Raw genomic sequence first — 16,273 nt, forward strand, 5'->3', positions numbered from 1 at the left:
GGGGCAGGAACATCAAGCAAGGTCAACGTTGCCTCGGCGGGGACACCTGCAAGACGTTGACACCTACCACACTGACGGGATGCTGATCACGACCAGGCTAAGTATCACTGGGGACAGCACCATGCTTGTCACCCTTGTCATCACCCTGGGGTCGGTATGTATATAAATAGCTCATAATAAAGCTTGCTTGTTATATACAGATAGAGCTCTTGTCTGATCCTTGCTGGGCTGAACCAGCTTCAGCCCCTGGAATCTAACTAGAACACACCCTACCTTTGGGTATTTACACGCATTGATGAGAACTCCCCTCAGTCTTTTCTCCAAGCTAAAGAGACTCAGTTCTCTCAACCTCTCCTCGTATAAGGGATGGTCCAGTCCTCTAATCATCTGAGCAGCCCTTCACTGGACTTTGGAAGGTCCATGTCTCTCTTGTACTGGGGAGCCCAGAAATGGACACAATACCTCGGATGTGGCCTCACAAGGGCTGACTAGAGTGGGAAAATTACCTCCCTCAACCTGCTGGCAACACTCTCCCAAATGTAGCCCAAGATACCATTGGCCTTCTTGGCCACAAGGGCACATTGCTGACTCATGGTTAACTTGTTGTCCACCAGCACCCCCACTGCTTCTCAGAGCTACCTTCCAGCAGCTTTTGGGAAACTCCCAGCCTGCACTGGTGCTTGGGGTTATTCCTCCCTTGGCATGGGACCCTGGACTTGCCTTTGTTGAACTTCATGAGGTTGTTGAATGTCAATTTTATGGGATACGACCAGAACCACAATTACTAGACCAGGGTAAGGATACAAGATTTGCTTGGTGTGAAACATAGCTACCTATAAAAAATATTTTCTAACATTTATATCATCTGTTTTATATGAAAAGATGCCTCTTTTTCCCAGGACAGAATGTAGTTCCTCTATTTGAATACTTCACTAGTGAATTTCAACACTGACAGAAAAGCCAATTTTAAGATTTCAGCTTTATTTTGATCTAACAAGAGGTAAAAAAACAGAATTACTCTAACTTACATAGTATGTTCCTGCGTGCAATCTCTGACAGAAAATCACCAGAACATACCTGGCAGTTGACAGGGAAAGAAATTTAACAACTGCACTTTAAACAAAACTTTAGGGCATAATGATCAGATCGGGTAGTACAGGTCATAAGTAGTTAACTTGCATGAAAATAAATGCCTTAATCCATAATCTTTTTTTTTTTTTTTGGAACACTTCTTGTAAGTGTATCAACTACTCATTTTCTTGGAAAAATTACATTAACCTACTGTGTATGCATGTACAAATATATTTGCTTCTTTTCCCCTTGAAAAATCTCTCCAAACTCCTTGACGACTTACTTTCATGAAAAAATTTGAGGAAGACTAAAGTCCAGCATAAACTATTATTTTCTTGTGTATGGCATACACAGTTTATGTCACTGGACATTTATATACAGTGCATGGCAGTAAAACAGAGACAAAACATACGTGTATTTATAGGATGAGATTTTAAACATGGGGAAGCATGTAGGCAGGATAAGGCACAACTGCTGCTCATTTTATTAAATATACAGAATGTGGGGCTTGTGTGCAAGTATAGAAAGTAGACAGAAGTCACTTCTTGACTTCTTTATTTGACTGTAACAGATACAACAAATTCATTAAAAATTCATTTTTAATTAATTTTAGTTCATCTAATTCAATTTTAATTCATTTTAATTCAACAAATTCATTAAAATGGAATAGGGAAAATAATTTGAGGGGCTTTTAATACTGTTCTTTCACTTTCAGTATATATTAGGTTGCTAATTGGTGCAGTTTCATTCCAAACATACTATTTATAGGTCATAGTGAAAGTGATAGTTATGAAACAATTCTCATTGTTATTGAAAGTTGCCAATACAACACAGCTAGAGTTATGGTTGCATCACTAATCCCTGATATGACCATGTTTATAGTATGACTCCTCCAACATGTGCTTTTATCATCATCTTGCCTTCCACAAAACAGTCTTGTTTTGATACTTGTGAAACAGATAATAAAGTAGATTCTAACACTTATTTTTCTCCATTCCTTTATGTTAAGAAAAAGGAAAATATTTACCAAATATTTTTAATTCTGAAGGGAAAGACCATACAATGTCCTTTATTTCAACAGTATAAAAAAGAGCATCCTATCATTAAAAAAACTGGTAGTAGCAAAAGAAACTCAATTTGTCACATTTACATCCTACAATTTGTAGATACCTTTAGATGAGCAGGAATACAGACCACACAATCGATAATTGCAGCAGGAGATGCAACTTTCTTAAAATTTCATTCCATTTGTTCTTCCAGAGACTCAGTGCAGACATCTGAACTTTTATTTTATAGTTCATTTTATCTGAGCTAACGAATTTTTTTTATTACATTAGTTAATCAGTGAAGCCGCTCTAATTTAGCCTGTAGTGATTTAAAATTCCCAATGGTAGTCTGCACTGTTAGCGTCGGGCTCATAGACTGAAGTTCAACCAGGTAGCAACTAACAGCATCCAAGCAAACATTTGTGAATCGTCGCCTTTAAAGAAAACAGAATAAAACATTGAGTAACAGCAAGCTCCTTTATATGTTTCTATATATTAGAATTTATCTGAAATATAAAGTGAGCAAGCCTCAGGTTTTAATGCAATAATGTATCTGCAAGATATGTCAGCTACTTTAAAGTATTTTTTCTAATAAATAGTTAAATATTTTTTAAATCTAATGCTTGAGTGAGGTGTAATAGGAAAATAAATGAATCATTACAATTTACCTGATACGTATGATAAAACATGATACAGTTAATAACAAAGTGAATTATTTACTTGACAAATATTCAAATACTTAGATATAAATACAAACGAATGTATATATTAATTTATACAGTAACTTTAATATCAAACATTAATAGCAAATCACTATTTTTAATCCCTAAGTTAATTTATTTTGATTTTAATACATAGTATCCACATAAATTAATGTTAATTTAGATACTAAAATAAGACAATATTCACTTAAGGTTCTAATAAGCTATAATACTTAAATTGGCTTACCATAAAACCAAAAAAGGAAGAGAGGTAAACCATGTATTTGAAGAGAGGATATTTGCATGTATATTTTCCAACATAATTACAGCAATTTATGGTTAGAAGAGACATGAAGACATTGCCTAGTTCTGCTCCTTGTTTCTGAGACAGTATAGTTCTGACTGAAGTTTTCACAGTCTATTCATAAAAATTACCAACACTAGAGATTCCATAATATACTGGCAACTTTTTCAAGTATATAACAATTCTTTTAGCTACAGCTTTTTTACTAATATCAAATCTAAATTATTTCTTGTTCTGGATTAAGCTGAGTTTTAGTCTTAGAAAGTGATTAATCACCGAACTTTTAAGAAGAATTTGTGAAGATTTATATACGTATTTATCTTCTCTTTTCTACAATTCAGAAACCTTTGTGCTTCTAGCCTTTCTTCATGAAAGATTTCACTGTCTCATTCACAAAACAAAGACTTGATTCTCACTTTTCCCCACTTTTTCCAGATTCCCTCAAATTCGTCTATACTACTTCCTAAATATATTCTTGAAAAAATTACAAAATAATCCTGTATTTTTCTCCCAGATTTTCAGTGAAGAAAACTCTTTGTTGTGGCAGTTTATGGGGAGAACCCTACAAGTTTCTACTAGTTAGTTTAAAATTAGGAGTCTCAGTAATCACTACGTGGAAACAAACACTAAATTCTTTACCCCTTCCCACCCCCCTCAAAAAAAACCATTGAGAATAGCTCAAGTGCACTGCTTTAGGATATTTTGTACATTCTATTGTATACTTCCTTAGGATGTAGCTGCCCCACTTACCTCTGAAGTACTCTGCTTGGATCTTGTACATATCCTGACAATAACACGTGAATACACTCTAAAAGGTGTAAAGGCTTTTTCATCCTATTCCAATATGGGTCCTAAAAAATAAATTCCAAAATATTAAGATACATATTAATGGAAAATAAAAAAAAAAAAGGGGGTGGTGGTGGTAGAATCAACGGACATATATAAATTGCCAGCTTTGGTAGCTGTAACAACAATGTAAAAGAAGTAGGAATTCTATCTTATATATATTCAATCCATATTTTGAGTAATATTACGAGGTTTGAGTAGTAAAGCGTACATGAGATTAGCTCAGTTTTCCTTTACCTAAGGTCTGTAAAGTAACAGATTTTAGGAAGTTCTGCATTCCTTACACTGTGAGGGATCTGGATAAAATGAACCAAGTCGATGTTCTTTGTTTTAATTCAAAAAACCTGTTCTACAACCCCAGAGCTACAAATATTATTTATGCTGATTGCATAACCAAAAGTTAACTATTATTTATGCCTGTTGCATTGATTATATTGATGACAGTAATATAGCAAATGTGAATCAAGAATAGGAAAGAAATAAAATCAACGTATTCAAAATTTGATGTTCCTTCTGCAATATAACAATTCTAATCCTACTTAATACAAAATCAGCTTTAGGTGAAGTAAGAGGGTTAACAAGATCTAAACATTTTTCCTCACACTTTAGAATTCAAGTGAATAAAATCAACAGGAAAAAAAACAGCACTAAAACTCTTTGAATAAAAAAAAGCTATGAAGTTGATACTTAGATATATCACAACTTTACATTTCTTTATATCTCCTGCCAAAAATTCTGAAAGTAGTTGAAAAAAATTCCCACCCACCCACCCTTTTTTTTTTTGTTTTTTTGTTCTGTGTGTGGCTATTTTCCTTACCCGTGCTTTGAACAACTGGTCATATACTTCAAGCAGCCTCGGCAATGGCACTCCAATTTCTTGCATGGTATATGTTACAAAACCTACATCCCAGTTTAAAGCACAGACCTGTTGCTCTAGAAACTGCACTAAAAAATCTGGAGGAAAAATAAAATGGGATGTTTAGATTCCAACTTGTTAATGGCAGTTTAGCAAAGAAGGTCATTTGAAAGTGATTTATTAGCTCTAAGTTTGATTTTCTGTCTTCCACACCTTTGTTGGCACTTTTCACTTGTGAAGCAGATGCAACAGTTTCTCCCAGGTTGCACAGGGGAAAGGATATGCTAAATGTAACTATCTCCAAAGATGGTATTAAGCTATCAGCAACACATGAGAGGGATTATTCATACACCTTATTACAGTTCTACTATGGAACTGCTCTGTTAAGAAAATTACACTACCTTTTGTTTCAGCACAAAACATAGTATCATTTCATTTGCTAGACTAACTAGCTTTACCTGCAACACTAGAGCATCTTTATCACGGTTAAGTGTCAGTAACAATATTTTAGTATTATTACAGTACCAATGTTATTTTAGAAAACATTTTCCAGATTTTTACATAATACCACGTTGTCAGAATGTTTGAGCATCTCCAAAACAGAAAGAAGGTCCAAAAGGATACAGAGATCTACTGAATTCTGTTTTTGAATGTGCCCCTGCAGGCAGCAGTGGATGCTTCAATAGACAACAGATAAATGTGTTTGCCTATAATCTTATTACACACGTAAAATTGTATTTTTACTTTGTACTTCAATACAAACTTAACTACTTTGTGATTTGCACAGCTATCCAAAAGCAACTGTTGCTGCCTTCTAGGCTTCATTTACTTTCCGTTCAAGATGGATCTGTATATTCTGGCTAAATCCCTAGGTAAATTCTAGGAATTGCATCTGTAAAAGCCATAATGATTTTGTAAACACACAATTATAATACATTTACAAGATTTGAGGCAATTATGAATTCTATTTCTGCTTCTGCTTTCCTCTCCTAAGCTCCTTGTCAAAGTCAGTGAGCAAGTTACAAGAACAATGCTTTTGTTACTAATTCATTGGACAAAAAGGAAAAGCACCTCCCAGGTACCACCAGATCAACTCCATTACTACTGGTGGTTGAAGTAATACGTTGGTCCAGTTATAGTGAAAATTTTCACAAGAAACTACAGCAATTATGTAGTATCACAAGCATTGGAGGAGATAAAATTATCAATTTTCTTTCCTTTTATAATATTTTTTAAAGAGACAGACATTTCTTAGGTTAGAACCTTTTTAAAGATGCTGGAAAGAAATGCGAGACGCATTCAAGTAATGCATGTATTTATTCACTATGCAGGCTAAACCACTTGCCTAAAGGAAAGTAACGAGGTGTGCCAGCATATATTTTTCCAAGCAATACCATCTTTAGACTAAGTGCTTGCATTCTGTCAGCAGGGCTCAGAGACACACTATCACTCAACTCTGAAAGAGAAAAGAAATCATTTCAAAAAGAATTTCAGAAAAGAAGTTCCAAATTTACACACAACTACACTGAGATACTTAAATTTACTACTAACACCTTAAAAATCGTATGTTATATATGTCAGCACAAAGCCAACAGATCAAAGTGAAAAATTCAGCCCTTTCTGGTAAGCATGCACATATATTCACAGATTTTTGCTTCCTTGAACTTTCATGCAAGTAAGTCTACTAAAAAGAAAAACATACAAAAAAACGCAGTAAAATACCATCACCAAAAACTAACCAAAACCCAAACTACAACTAAATGTTTTCTCTCAAATCACTGCCAATGTTGTTTGCACACTGGCAATCTTGAGCACAAAACAGAAGAAAAAAACCAGGAGGAGAGTGAATTACAAACTTATGATAAAGGTTGAGACAGATTATCACAACTGAGTGGCTAGACTTGTTGAGACGTGCCCAGTACTCTGCTTCTCTATAAATGGACAAAAATCCTTAAGCTTCTGCTGCTGTCAGTGGTATAAAAGCACTGAACTCCCTTAAGATTCTTTAGTCATTGTCAGGGTAGACTTTCTCCTTTAGGCAAACAAACCAAAAGGTACAAACTTTAATGAACTGCTCCTCAATTACATCTATTTAATATGTTACGGAATATTGCAGAGGAGACGCACCACACCTGAACAGCGTTACCAGTAGCAACACATAATCAGTCTTAAAAGCTTTAATTATACTGTTTTCCTATACTTCTGGTTTGAACCAATCTTAGTCCATTTAAACCTACCTTTCTCAATGATTTCTTGCCAGAGAGTTTGCACCAAGATAGGATCAGAATGACCTGCACAGTGTATAATTGCAAGCTTACACTCTGAGAGCTTGAAAGGGTCAGCAAATTCTCCATATAGCTGAAAGAAAAATGACCAGGTTTGGCATTTCAAATAGAATGAAGAATAAATTTTTAAAATCAATTTTTCTTTACTTTACAGGGTAGATATCAGACTATAAATGGTGCACCACAAGTAGCTGTTGTCAAATACTACATGAAAATGATTTTTATTTAATATATCCAGTTTAACTTCTTAAATATAATTCCCATTTTTTATATGAAGCCGTAATTAATGCTGATGATTTTCTAACGTGACACTCCAATAAATAAAGAAATCCAAGAAGCTTAAGAAAGAAGATCAACACATGGAAGAAATCAAAGTACTGAAGACTGAAGGAATATCAAAGCACAGAAAAAGACAGTCTAGGCTGACATAAACACTCTGAGACCAGGAATGCTAAACAGTCTATCAGTTTTCATACTCAACATAAGATCATTCTTTGCACTGCATGCCCCCTTAATCCCCAAATGTAATGAATTGACATTTAATACAGAGAAATTTGTAACCACCTTGGTTATATCCATCAGCTCAGCATCAAGCTGGGAGACGGCATCTTGCACTGAAGAATGATGGGAATATTGCCGTTGTAATGTTTCTTGTATTTGAAGCTGAATCCTCGCAACCTTGGGTAAAAACAATTTCAAGCTTGGATTAATTTAATCAAATCTTAGGAATACACTCAGTATTAACATTACCTTATTTAAATGTAGATGCATTACTGCCTTACATCCCAGAGTATCAACCGCATAACTTAAAAATACTGAAAATTTTCTACAGATTTAGTAATAAAAATGCCATGTGCAATGTGTGGACCAAGTGCAGTAATACAGACACAATGTATCTTAAATAAGTAGTTTTTCTTACTTCCATTTTTTCTTCAAGTTCATGTAGGAATTCACCATCTGCGGCTATAGAAGATACGGTAGTGGAACTTTTGGCACTCAAAATAGCACGTGCGATGTATTCAAGACGCTGCTGTAGAGAAATTTCTGTGCTGCAAAACAAATATTTACTGTGCAAAATAGGTATCAAGTATAATTATATAAGAGTTAGTCATACTCTAACTAGACCCTGGAAGTTAGCTAGTGTCTTCTGGATTTTACTAAGTCATGCAAAACATTACACCCAAACCATGTAACCCCTTTTTTGTGCATGCACAGTTACAGTGCACTTCTCAATCAGCTGCTCTACAGTTACACAAATGCATTATAAAGTTCTGCATCAGAAATAACCACTTCATACACTACACTTACAACAGCAATTACATTGCAAGCTAATGCATAATACATAAAATACACATTTCATTTTTTTCAAGAATGCCCCAGATTGAAAACTAACATATTCCATTCATTCACTTTTTTTTTTTTCAGCAAATGCCTTGGGCATTGGCCTTTTCTTAAAATATCTATACATCAAGATTTTTGTTTCAGTCACATATAATCCATACCTATGTAGGTCAGCCAATTTAGCCAAGACTCGGGCTGCGTTACTGAAATTTCTGTTCTTTTCAAAGTATCTCCACAGTAAATCCATATAACGGACTTTGTTTTGGTCAATCTTGGTCATCCGCACAAGGTAGGGTTCCAAAAAGGGGGCAGTCACCTGCAAAGGTCATAAAAACAGCAATTATATGCTTGCTCTCTCCTCTCTTTTAAAGCATCAGCATTATTACAATTAACTCTTCTAGTCCAGTGGAACCCTCCAAAAAATTATTTCCTTGAATACAGATGAGCTCACCTGTAATAGTTTGTCAGCCAAATCAACTTGTATCAACCAGTTGTAAAGTGCAATACTAAAGAGTTCATCCGTTGAACGTTGAGCTAGCTTTAGCATTTGTTCAAACTAAGGGGAAAGAAAGACCAAAACTGTTATTCCAGAAGAGGTTACATTACATCAAGTACTGAATATGTACATGTCAATCTTTAGTTATTTAGTTTCCTGTGGTATGTCATCATTTTTTTTCAAGACTCCACAAAGAAGCCAATTCATGACAAATCTTAACTTTTATCTGTTATGCTAATCTATTCCAAATGTCCTTTTTTATTTAATTATTATTTTTTTTAAATTTCTACACCACTTCTAATCACATTTTTCTGAGTGTAGTCACTATTTTTTTTTCAGTTTTCTTACATGGTGTCCTGCTTCTTCATTGCTTAGCATGTTGGGGTCAGATGACAGCACTGGAGGACCTGGCTTTTTGGGTACGCTGGGAGACTGGGGAGCAGCTTTGCTTTGATTCACTAACTCCTGAAGGGTGTCAGTGATACACTTGTAGCTGTTAAGTCTGTAAATAGAGCAAAACAAAAAAGCCTAACAATTTTCATTGTAACTATCTATGAAGTTCTACTTCTTTTTTATTTTATACCTTAGTAGGCATAATTACTAAAATTAAAAAAGGTCAGGTAGTATTATCAGATAGTTCATGCAATCTAGTTTATTCACAGTTATCTTTCTAACAAATAATTCTGTAATGTTCAGATCACAATATTTTCTGTGTATTTCAGTTTACCCTCTGTTCCAAATTAAGTTGGTGCCATATTAATTATATTCTAGGAAAGTATGTTGGGCAAAACCCTCTACATTGTGTCTGTTATTCTAAAATGCTTGCTTGTCATTACCCTCCACACCTTCCCCAAAAGGCTACTTTTCCAGTCACTTGAAATCAAGTACCCCATATAAAGCTAACAACATATCATGAAAACTTGCCTCTCTTGAAAAGCTTGGAGTCCAACAACATCCTCTTCTGGTTCTCCATTTTTATAGAAATGAAGGCCAAGACCTTGGGGATCTTTCTTCTCAGCAGCAGTAAGAGACAGTTCTACTACTCCCTCATAGAAACGCACTATAAATAAATAAAAATTAAAAACAAACAAACAAAACCCACAAATAACATCGTTCAATATTGTATTAAATTTACGACAAATTTTAAGTGACAACAAACACTACTCATTTTATCAAGCAAGAAAAAATAAACCCTACTCACTCTGGTCCGTATCTTATAAAGTTTTATGCCTATTCCTTTGGGATTATATCTAAGTTTGAAATTACATATTTGTACAACAAAGGCTGAAATCTTGACTGTTAAGACAGTTTTATCTACATTTAAATTATGTACTAGATTCTGCTACACAAGATATGATTCAGAACCATCTTTCAAAGAGCTCATATTGTATACTCACCCCGCAAAATACTATCATTTACCCTCTGCTTACATTCAGTCCAACAACTCTGCTAGAAACATTTTACTACATGCATGGAACAAATTGAAAGTGGAACAGAGGAAGTGGATAGGAATACTTTTATATAGAAGTGTTTATTTTTGTTTGCTGGTGAAATCTAGAAAGGCTTTAAACAAGAACAGGTTGATATGTTTGTTGTAAGAGTTATTTAGAAACTGTTTATGGTAAAACATCACTGTAAGATCAGTTATAAGTCAGAAAACCAAACAAAACAAAAGAATGTCATGAAATGATATAACAGAAACTGCTTAGCAGAAAAAGATCAGTGATTGCCTCTTACCTTGCCTATATTGCGCACAAACATTAGCAAGGTCTACTTGATTGCTAATCTTTTGGTACTCTTTCAGTGACTCTCTTAGCATCTTCTCTTTTTCCAGTTTGTTTTGAGCCTGTCGAGATCGCTGAAGCAGTTCATTTGCCTACAGATAAACAGTGGGAAAATGAAAATTATTCACATCGAGTGAGTTAACAGGTTATGATGCCAAGCTTCACAGCTGAAACAATAGAAACATCGTCTCAAAAAACAAAACAAACAAAAAAAAACACCCTCCCTTTGTCAGCTGATAATAGCCATAATGCCTCAACCCATATTCAAGACCTTGTACTTAGACATGTTGAACTTCATAATGTTTGCAGGGGCTCATTTCTCGAGACTATCAAGGTCCCTCCAGATGGCACACTTTCCCTTCAGCATGTTGACCACACCACTTAGCTTGGTGTTGTCAGCAAACATGCTGAGGGTGCACTTGATCCCATGGTGCATTTACATTCTAATACACTCTCTAATGCTGTGTTTTGGTGCTATAAAATCTGGAAGTGAACTTACCTTGGAACAGACAGCATCATCAGTGCTATACAGAAGAGGACAGATATCTTGCAAATGGGCACTGATACCATCCACAGCAGCATTATCTCTGATATAACAGTTTATAAGAGAAGCAATGAGTGCTCCAGTCAACTCTCTGTCTCTAATTACCAAGTCTTTGAAAGCAGTAATCTTTAGATGTTCTTGAAGTTCCTGAAGACAGACAGAATTTCATTAGCTCAAAGATTTTACTGAAAGTAAAAATCATAGAATCATTCAGGTTGGAAAAGATCTCTAAGATCATCTAGTCCAACCTTTAGCCTAGTACTGACAAGTCCACCACTAAATCAAGCTACTAAGTTCTACATATACACATTTCCTGATGACCTCCAGGGATGGTGACTCAACTACTTCCTAGGCAGCCTATTCCAATGCCCCACAACTCTTTTAGCAAAGAAATTTCTCTTAATATCCAACCTTAATCTCCCCTGGCACCACTTGTGGCCATTTCCCCTCATCTTTTCACTTGGTGTTTGGGAGAAGAGCCTGAGCCCCACCTCACTACAACCTCCTTTAAGGTAATTGTAAAGTACAGTAAGGTCTCTCCTGAGCTTTCTTTTCTCAAAGCTAAAAAGCCCCAGCTCACTCAGCCACTCCTCATAAAACTTGTTCTTACGCTTTCTCTTCACCAGCTTTGTTGCCCTTCTTTGGGCACAATGTTTTGGACACAAAATGTTACAGCAAAGTTATCTGCTTCCAGAAAATAAACACATGCAAAGCTCCAAGGACTAAAGTATAGACAGCACAGAAATACATCTTATTTAGCAAAATGGGAAGTATTAGAGAGGAAAGCACTATCAGTGAAAAGTACTAGATTCTCGAATGCCAAAGGACAGTGAGAACTCTATACATCTTCCTGTTACCTACACTGTGTGTCACTTCTCTGTGAGAAGGGAATAAGCAGTTTTTCCTGTACTTCACAGGGCACTGTCAGAATGCACATGCTATAAAATGAGTACATCATGGTTTTTAATAACAGGAACCATCCAAGTACGGTCATAGATGAAAACAACAACAGATGTAGAATGAGAAGGAAGTTTTAAAAAAGTTTATAATGTTTTTTAGAAGTTTATAAAGTTTGTAATGCTTTATAAAAAACATCTTTCTGCTTTTTTATATTAAGTTACATAGAAAGTTGTTCATCTTTCTAAAATTATTAGGAACATTTGCTCATATAGAGCTAGCTGCCAGTACTGTCTATTGATGACCACTGGATTAAAATAAAAAACTATTACAAAAACTCTAAAACTATTATAGGGAGAGAAAAAGGTTTTACTTGTTAAACAATTAGTTAACTCCTTGTTCATCACAAGAGAAAAGCTGCCCGTGAGAAATCATGTTAACTCCCAAGATGACAATGTGAAAAGCTTCAACATTTGGGCATTTATAAAATTTAAAAATTGTTCTTTTTTAGTGATAAAGAATACAACTTTTAAAATAATAAATTCTTCTGTGAAGTGCTAGAACAGAATGCCGAATTTTCATATAATTAACAGATGCAAATCCAAGATTAGCAGAGGGTACAGAGTAGTAGCACCCATAGTTCTGCAAGTTTCCTTCCTTACAAACAAGGAGAGACTGAAAGAACTTGTTTAGCCTGGAGAAGAGAAGGCTTGGGATGGGAGGAGGGGGAATCTTAGTAATATTTGTAAATAATTGGTAGAAGGGTGTAAATAAGACAAGCCAGATTTTTCTCAGTGGTACCCGGTAACAAGACAACATAAAATGGACAGAAGTTAAAACACAGGAAATAGCTCCTTGATATATTATTCTTCTTATTGTTATTATTATTGTTATTTTACTGTAAGGGTGTCTGAACACTGGAACAGGCTGTCAGGAGAGGTTGTGGAATTTCTGTCCTTGGAGATGTCTAGTCAAGACCTGACTAGACATGGGCAACGTGCTTTAGAGTTGACTCTACTTTGAGCAGCAGGAGGCAGACTAGATGATCTCCAGGTGATCCTTCCAATGTCAGCTGTTCTGTGACACATTCTAGACCTCTGCACTCTTAAGTGCAGGGTCTGAAGTCTCTACAACACTATTGTTTTCCACCATAAAAAACCCTCTAATAACAGTAAAGCAAACAGTTTCCTCTAGGCTGGGCAACATTAATCTACTCCTTTCAGTACACATCTTGCAGAATGTGCTCAAAGTTTCAGCATACCAATTTTTAAAACACACTTAATAAAGTAAAATTAAATCTACTGTTAGTGACACATCCAGTTAGCTAAAGTTGGGTGATGAGATCAATACTATTGTAAGTCTCTTAAAAATAAACACTTGCAACCTGAATAAAAATCTATATTAAGTTTAAAATTCATAATCTGCCCCACAATAAGTTAAAGTAATACCCCTTTGGGAGTATTTACATAGCAAAAAGAAATTCAGGCTTATTAAATATGTAAGAATTAAAGTCAGATAATTCAGATCATACCTTCTGAAGCTCACCCACAACAACATTAAATTGGTGCTCACACAGCAATTTCCATAAAGCTAGTGCCTGACAGGTTTTGCGAACGAGCTGCTGGATGCCTTGAAGTGAAGTTTTCTCAGTTAACTGTGCCTCAGCTGAAAAAGCAAGAGAATGTCAACAAATAACTATGTTTTACATGTTTTGAATTAGTATGTCGATTTTTGAGGTTTTACAAAAACAGTCTCCTAAATTTCCAATTTTTCTTCTCCTCCATTCTTGATTAATGCTTTTTAGCTTTTTGGAGGAAAGTGCCTTGTTAACATTTCCCCCAAACAAATACCATCTGTTAACATTTATTGCAAACTAGGAGGAGTCTTTTCTGAAAAGTATGGCTTCATGTGACTGCAATGGATTTTCATAATCAGTATCAAGTTTTACCTTGATTATTCATAAATATTTATTATATATGTATTATAATGAATATAAAATAAATAAAAACAAAACCATACATATTCTATTCTTGTTGATTACCTGCATTTGCTTTTAAAAAGAACTATTATAATTACATCTTTGGTTAACACTCTACACTGTCTTTAAAGCTCAGGTCTGAATGAAATGACTACACTGAAAATTAGCAAGATGTACTATATTCACTGAAAGAATATAATGGGCATACTTACATGGGTTGAACATAATTGCAACAATTTACGTCTTTACTTTTCATTGAATTATAGAATGGTTTGGTTTGGAAGGGACCTTTAAGAAGAACTCCTAGCTCCAACCCCCCTGCCATGGGCAGGGACACCTCCCACCAGACCAGGCTGCCCAGAGCCCCATCAACCTGGCCTTGAACATTTCCAAGGACGGGGCATCCACAGCTTCTGTGGGCAGCCTATGCCTGTGCTTCACTTCCTTCAAAGGACAGAATTTCTTCCTAATGTCTCATCTAAATCTGCCCTCTTTTAGTTTAAAGCCATTCTCCCTTGCCCTATCACTCCACTCCCTGACAAAGAGTCCTTCCCCAGCTTTCCTGTAGGCCCCCTTTAGGTACTGGAAGGCTGCAATGAGGTCCCTCGAGCCTTCTCTTCTCCAGGCTGAACAACCCCAACTCCCTCAGCCTGTCTTCATAGGAAGGGTTCTACAGCCCTTCAACATCCAGATGCACAATTCCCTTATGCTTCTAATTTAAAAGTAATTGCATACCATGATATTTCCTCTGGAGTTCTTGTTGCACTTGCTGAGAGCTTCCACCATCAGGCCTCATGAAACCCAGGAGCCTCTGTTGGAGATTAGCTGGTGTGCTGAAACTGCAATTCCAAAATAGAGAGATGGTAATTTGATGACAGATACTGAATATTTTAAAGATGAAATCCAACACATTGTTTTTAGCATCTGAATAGTTGAAGCTGAAGACCATATAGACTTCAACTCAACCAACAGATGTGCATGGATTAATTTTCAAGAGCTGGACATTAAATACGACTAGCATAACACACAGAATAATACCTTGGGTTTCCAAGAGCTCCTACTGTAGCAAACTGAGAATTTCTATCCAGAAATTCTTGTAAACCTTTGAGTTCTTGTAGTACGCATTCCAGCACATGGGATGGAACACTGCTTTCTACCTGCAACAGACAGCAATTTTCATTACAGAAGGCTTAGACATTCCAAAACATTTCTCCAAAAGTCTACAATTTTAAGCTAAATCCACTAAAAAGACAAATGCAAAGAGGGTGCAACAAATAAGCTGCACAATAGTAATGCTATCACTATAACACCATATCAGTTATACCACACTTCTTAAGGAGGGGGTGGAAAGTGTGAAAAGGAAGTAGTCCTCCTAAGACATACAATATTAGACACTACTTTCTTTGACTCTGATAGACAAATCAGCTGTGTTTTACCATTTCCAACTCTGAATCACAATGACTGAGCATCCCTAAGACAAACTGTAACTGCCAGGGTGTTCCTGAGTCTCCCAGTTGCCTTGTAACTGGAGGAGGAAGGTTTATGTAGCAGTTACTTTTGCATTGCTGAAATTACTCAGTTCAGGATTATATTAACATTCAAAGTCAGAAAACATTTTGTTGTTTTGACCTTGAACAAAAAGTGAAATGCAAAGGTATTAGTGAGGAAGATGCTGGAAAACTGTCTTATGTACTTATATAACTGCAATGTTTATTCTAACACACCAAATCATTTAATTTTTAGGCTTTGTCTGGATGGGGTATGCAGAAATAAAGGAAGTGAAATCACTAAACACAGAAGAAACTGGCCATTGACAACTGATAACAGATAACATTCAAAATAGTAACTTAAAAAGATTTTAACTTACAACTAATTCATAGTTAAGCACTTAAATATAATAAAAAAACACATTACAATGAGAATTATTTTTTTTTCCTGATAAGTTTTTAATTGGGAATACGTGTATAAAGGGCTTCAGAGATATTCTGAAAGGAACTTTTAAAAATACAACAAACTTTTACATACTGCAACAACTTCTCGATTGCCACTTTTGAAAACTCGCTCCACCACTATACTGCCATCCCAAATATTTCTGCAATATAAACCAGAATGGTGTTAAAAGCC

At 35.5% G+C, this 16,273-nt stretch overlaps 1 protein-coding gene across 1 annotated transcript in view; it reads right to left on the reverse strand.

Moving 5' to 3' along the window:
• Positions 1 to 1,609: 1,609 nt before the first annotated feature.
• NUP155 (nucleoporin 155) overlaps positions 1,610 to 16,273 on the reverse strand; it is a 30,115-nt gene continuing 15,451 nt past the window's right edge. The window contains exons 19-35 of the mRNA XM_035563823.2: positions 16,175 to 16,241; positions 15,188 to 15,306; positions 14,885 to 14,988; positions 13,703 to 13,836; positions 11,230 to 11,421; positions 10,684 to 10,822; positions 9,871 to 10,006; positions 9,295 to 9,448; positions 8,902 to 9,006; positions 8,612 to 8,766; positions 8,029 to 8,158; positions 7,674 to 7,787; positions 7,062 to 7,182; positions 6,170 to 6,280; positions 4,786 to 4,922; positions 3,873 to 3,973; positions 1,610 to 2,551 (exon numbers count right to left, since the gene is read on the reverse strand). Coding sequence (XP_035419716.1) covers positions 2,413 to 2,551; positions 3,873 to 3,973; positions 4,786 to 4,922; positions 6,170 to 6,280; positions 7,062 to 7,182; positions 7,674 to 7,787; positions 8,029 to 8,158; positions 8,612 to 8,766; positions 8,902 to 9,006; positions 9,295 to 9,448; positions 9,871 to 10,006; positions 10,684 to 10,822; positions 11,230 to 11,421; positions 13,703 to 13,836; positions 14,885 to 14,988; positions 15,188 to 15,306; positions 16,175 to 16,241 — 2,158 coding nt within the window. The 3' untranslated portion in view covers positions 1,610 to 2,412. The remainder of the gene's footprint in view (positions 2,552 to 3,872; positions 3,974 to 4,785; positions 4,923 to 6,169; positions 6,281 to 7,061; positions 7,183 to 7,673; positions 7,788 to 8,028; positions 8,159 to 8,611; positions 8,767 to 8,901; positions 9,007 to 9,294; positions 9,449 to 9,870; positions 10,007 to 10,683; positions 10,823 to 11,229; positions 11,422 to 13,702; positions 13,837 to 14,884; positions 14,989 to 15,187; positions 15,307 to 16,174; positions 16,242 to 16,273) is intronic.

The sequence above is a fragment of the Cygnus atratus genome, chromosome Z (assembly GCF_013377495.2).
Source record: "Cygnus atratus isolate AKBS03 ecotype Queensland, Australia chromosome Z, CAtr_DNAZoo_HiC_assembly, whole genome shotgun sequence".
NCBI lineage: Eukaryota > Metazoa > Chordata > Aves > Anseriformes > Anatidae > Cygnus > Cygnus atratus.